This window comes from Temnothorax longispinosus, chromosome 1 (assembly GCF_030848805.1).
Source record: "Temnothorax longispinosus isolate EJ_2023e chromosome 1, Tlon_JGU_v1, whole genome shotgun sequence".
Classification (NCBI taxonomy): Eukaryota; Metazoa; Arthropoda; class Insecta; order Hymenoptera; family Formicidae; genus Temnothorax; species Temnothorax longispinosus.
The window spans coordinates 12,655,885-12,659,818 of record NC_092358.1 but is presented as its reverse complement, the minus strand read 5'-3'; the positions used below and the strand labels follow the sequence as shown (position 1 = coordinate 12,659,818).

Below are 3,934 nucleotides of genomic sequence, written 5' to 3'. Positions count from 1 at the left end.
GATAGGCCTTAAAGTTAAAACATCCTTATCAAATCCACTTTATTCTATGCAGAAATTCTTTTGCGCGCGCAATGGAACTAAACTCTCAATCATGCAGTGATTCAGTGCTGTACCGTGCAGCTATATCTTATGGATCTCTCAACCATAATAGTTGTGCTGCAGACCACATAAGAGGGATAGCAATAATCCTTTGGTTGAGGGTTGAGGCAACCATATACGAGGGTATTATAACCGAATGTTACGTATCGTAAGAACTACGGTTATGACAACTGTATAAATAGGCATATCTTAACAGCTACATTCAATGTAATATCAATTTAACTTGAATTCACATACATTTCTCTTTTAATCATAGAGAACATTGTTGTAACAACCGTAACAATTTTCTCCGTGTATTAAAAGAACTACAGGTACTTACCGATCGCAAAAGTATTTCCTGTGCTCTTTTTTACTGATTTGCGAGCTCACGAGGCGGGATAGGTTCTTGATCCACGCAAAATGTCCCACGTTGTCGTTATGCACGTACAGCAGATTTACGTGTCTGTCCATCTTTCGGTCAGTAACACGTATTGGTAGGATTGCAAGTTTCTTGTTTTTTTTCTCGATGCTGTACACGTTGATGGAGATGTTGTTGTGATTTTCAAATTTTTTAATATGATTCAACGTCATTGGAAACTCAATGTCCGTAAGATCTAGCACCGACGTGTAATGAGGATACGACGATTCCAGATCTGCGTGTCTCTCGGCTGGATGTAGAGCAGCCACCACTGACCATGCGAAACATGCATATTGTCCATTGATCGCACGTTTATCACCGCCTTCTTTTTTTTAATTTCTTGCGGTATTTCCACAAAACACCCCGCGTGCAACGGATTGTATTTGTTCACGTTTACCATTAAATTGAGTATACGCGACAACGCCCATCCGCTATCACGTTCCTGGAATTCCTCCAGCTTTGCTAAGGTAGGCTCGATGACGTGTCTCTTGTACCACTCGTGCAGATCGGACTCACGAAAGAGTTCATAGTTTCTCGTTGCGATACTTTTATTTGCGCGTTTGTCACCCGCAACAAATTCACCATTAAACACTGTGTTAATTTTTACATTGCCATGTCGTTGCATGACGTTCCGCACACGATCGAGTACAATGTCTCCCGCATCTTTGAGAAATTGACGAGGGTCGATGTGTTTGGAATTTATCACCGCACCAGTCAATATACGGCTTTCAAAAGCCGTATCTATCTCGCGCCATCTGAGTCCTGTCTCACTCGCACTGTATCCAGCACCCACATGTATGAAACGTTGACGTACCGAGTCTTTCAAACCTTCGAGTCTTGCGATACAAGCGACCAATGACTGTTTGAGACCGATCGATGACTGATCGATTGATTATCGTGGCCGTTTAATTCGGCTTTGTTCTTCCAACGATTCGATAAACTCGTCGCATCGTTGCTCCCACGCGGCAAAGTCTTCCCTCGAATTTAACAGGGTGGATTGCTTCAACAACTCCTGCTCCCTGTTATTACACGATCCTCTTGCTAACGCCATTTGTTGCACTCACGACTTCCAGTTTTCGACTATTGAGCGTATTCCCTAGATTCGTCATTTTATATTCTACTAATGATGCATCGTTTGCTTATCATATCTAATTTCATCTCAGCAGCCGTACATCGGCGCTATTTGCAAAATTTGCAGTTTTGCACGTGTTCGATGAAATCATTGCGAGATACGTACGTTCACGAAAACGCGCCATTGACTTTTGGTGATTTGATCTGTATCAATGCAGCAGCCGTACATCGGCGCTATTTGCAGTTTTGCATGTGTTCGATGAAATCATGGCGAGACATGTCGCGACATGTTCTTCAAAACAATAACGCTCCATTAACTTATGCGAAATTGCAAAATTTGCAGTTTTGCACGTGTTCGATGAAATCATCGCGAGACACGTATGCTCTTGAAAAGAAATTATATTTGATGCCCGATGAGGTGATCTCATCACAAATGTTCTTGACAGAGATATCACATTTAACGTATATGTGGATTGTGGTGGCGGTCACCATGCAGCAGCCGTGCATTGGCGCTATTTTTGCAAGATTTGCAGTTTTGGGTATGTATAAATGGTCTACGTGGATTCTAGAGCGCAGTCGAGAGTTCGATACGGTTCGAGTACGTCGCAAACAGCCTCCAGATACGATGAACACTCACGGTGCGAACTACTACGTTCCGATTCAGGACGAAACGTGTGGGAAACAGCACAATGAGTATGTACCGATAATTTTCATATATACTTGTGCAAAAAAAACTTTTATAAACATACTAGCATGCCCCGCCGGGCTTCGCCCCGGAGAACATGTGTATTAAGACACGCAAATAGTCTCTCTCTCTCTCTCCCCCTCCCCCTTCCCCCTCCTCGCCCCCTCCTTTCCTCCCTCCCTCCCTCCCCCTTCCCCTCCTCCTCTCTCCCTCCCTCTCCCTAAATATCTTTCTAGATTAATTTTTTTTTTTACGTGGTAACGAAAAACTATACAGCCTATATCACTCCCTGGGAAATTCTACCCCTACTTTATATACAATACTTTCAAAATCTGTCCAGCCGTTCTTGAGTTATAAATGGTGTAACTAACCCGACTTTGTTTTATATATAAAGATAATTGTATTTTTTCAGTTTTGATAAACCCCGCTACACGCCACGTATTTTGGGAAGGAGATTTGCCTTGACATCAACAGCGTATAAATTTTTGGATGTTGGAATCAACGCGGGACCTATGTCCTCTGTGGATATACTTATTGGCAATAATCGAGGCAATCGGATAATTCTGCTACATGCAACGTGGGTGACATTCATCGAAAAACGTGCAGATATACAGCGACTCGTGCAGTCATCGGCACCATCATCGCTAACGTTTCGAGATCTGGAGCTTGTTAAAATACGTGACGCAGATATTGTAAAATTGACGTTGTGCGGCACCAGCTTGTACATGAAACCGTCAACTGTACTCTTCCTGTTCGAACTAGAACATTGTGTCGAGAATGTGTATTTTCAACTATGTCAAAATGTTCACGGCGTAAGTGAAAAATTCAAACAGTTTGTAACAATTTTACGTCAAAATTGTATCACTGATAAATGTAACGCAATTACAATCTTGCGTGACGTTTATGATAAAAATTCGATTATTGATTGCGAATTATTAGCTTACGCTTTGGACACTATTGTGTATAATGCGCTACATGATAAATAAATGCATATAATATGGTTAAAAAGTTTTTCCTTTTCATTTACCGTTCATCCCATTTCCTGTCATAAAGCTGTCTTCGTTTATCGTTTACTTAAATGTCATATTAAAAATTAAATATTGCGAAGATCTGAACGATTAAATATCGTTGGCGAAGAAAAGATACGTGATCGCGAGCGAGAACGCGCGAGGGAAAGAGACCGCGCGAACGAAAAGACTCGCGCAAACGGGGGGGCGGGGGCGCGAGACACCGCGCGAACTAGAAGACGAATGGGGGGACGGGAAAGAAACATCTACGAGTGGGAGATAACGCGAGCGTGCCGTGTGACGTCACGCGGACTCCGCGGCGCGGCGAAACGCGAACGCGGGTCCCCTCGCCCCGCGGCGCCCGAAAACGCGAACGCTCCGCGGCGCGGCGAAAACGCGGATCCCCCCCTCGCCCCGCGGCGCGGCGGAAACGCGGTCGCCCCACGGCGCCGGAAAACGCGGACCCCCTCACCCCGCGGCGCCGGAAAACGCGGACCCCCCTCGCCCCGCGGAGCCGGAAAACGCGGTTCCCCCCTCCCCCTCCCCGCAACGCCCGAAACACGCGGTTCCCCCTTCCCCCTCCCCCGCGGCGCCCGAAACATGCGGTTCCCCCCTCCCCTTTTCCCCGCGCGCCCGAAACATGCGGTTCCCCCCCCCCCCTTCTCCGCGGCGCCC

General features: G+C 45.7%; 1 protein-coding gene and 1 pseudogene across 1 annotated transcript; one reads left to right on the top strand and one right to left on the bottom strand.

Moving 5' to 3' along the window:
- On the bottom strand, window positions 1-2,442 carry LOC139811525 (uncharacterized; annotated as a pseudogene).
- On the top strand, window positions 2,058-3,779 carry LOC139820436 (uncharacterized). Its single transcript, XM_071790708.1, has 2 exons — window positions 2,058-2,260; window positions 2,665-3,779. The coding sequence occupies exons 1-2, from the start codon at window positions 2,058-2,060 to the stop codon at window positions 3,236-3,238; spliced, it is 777 nt and encodes a 258-aa protein (XP_071646809.1). The 3' UTR covers window positions 3,239-3,779.
- Window positions 3,780-3,934: the final 155 nt, after the last annotated feature.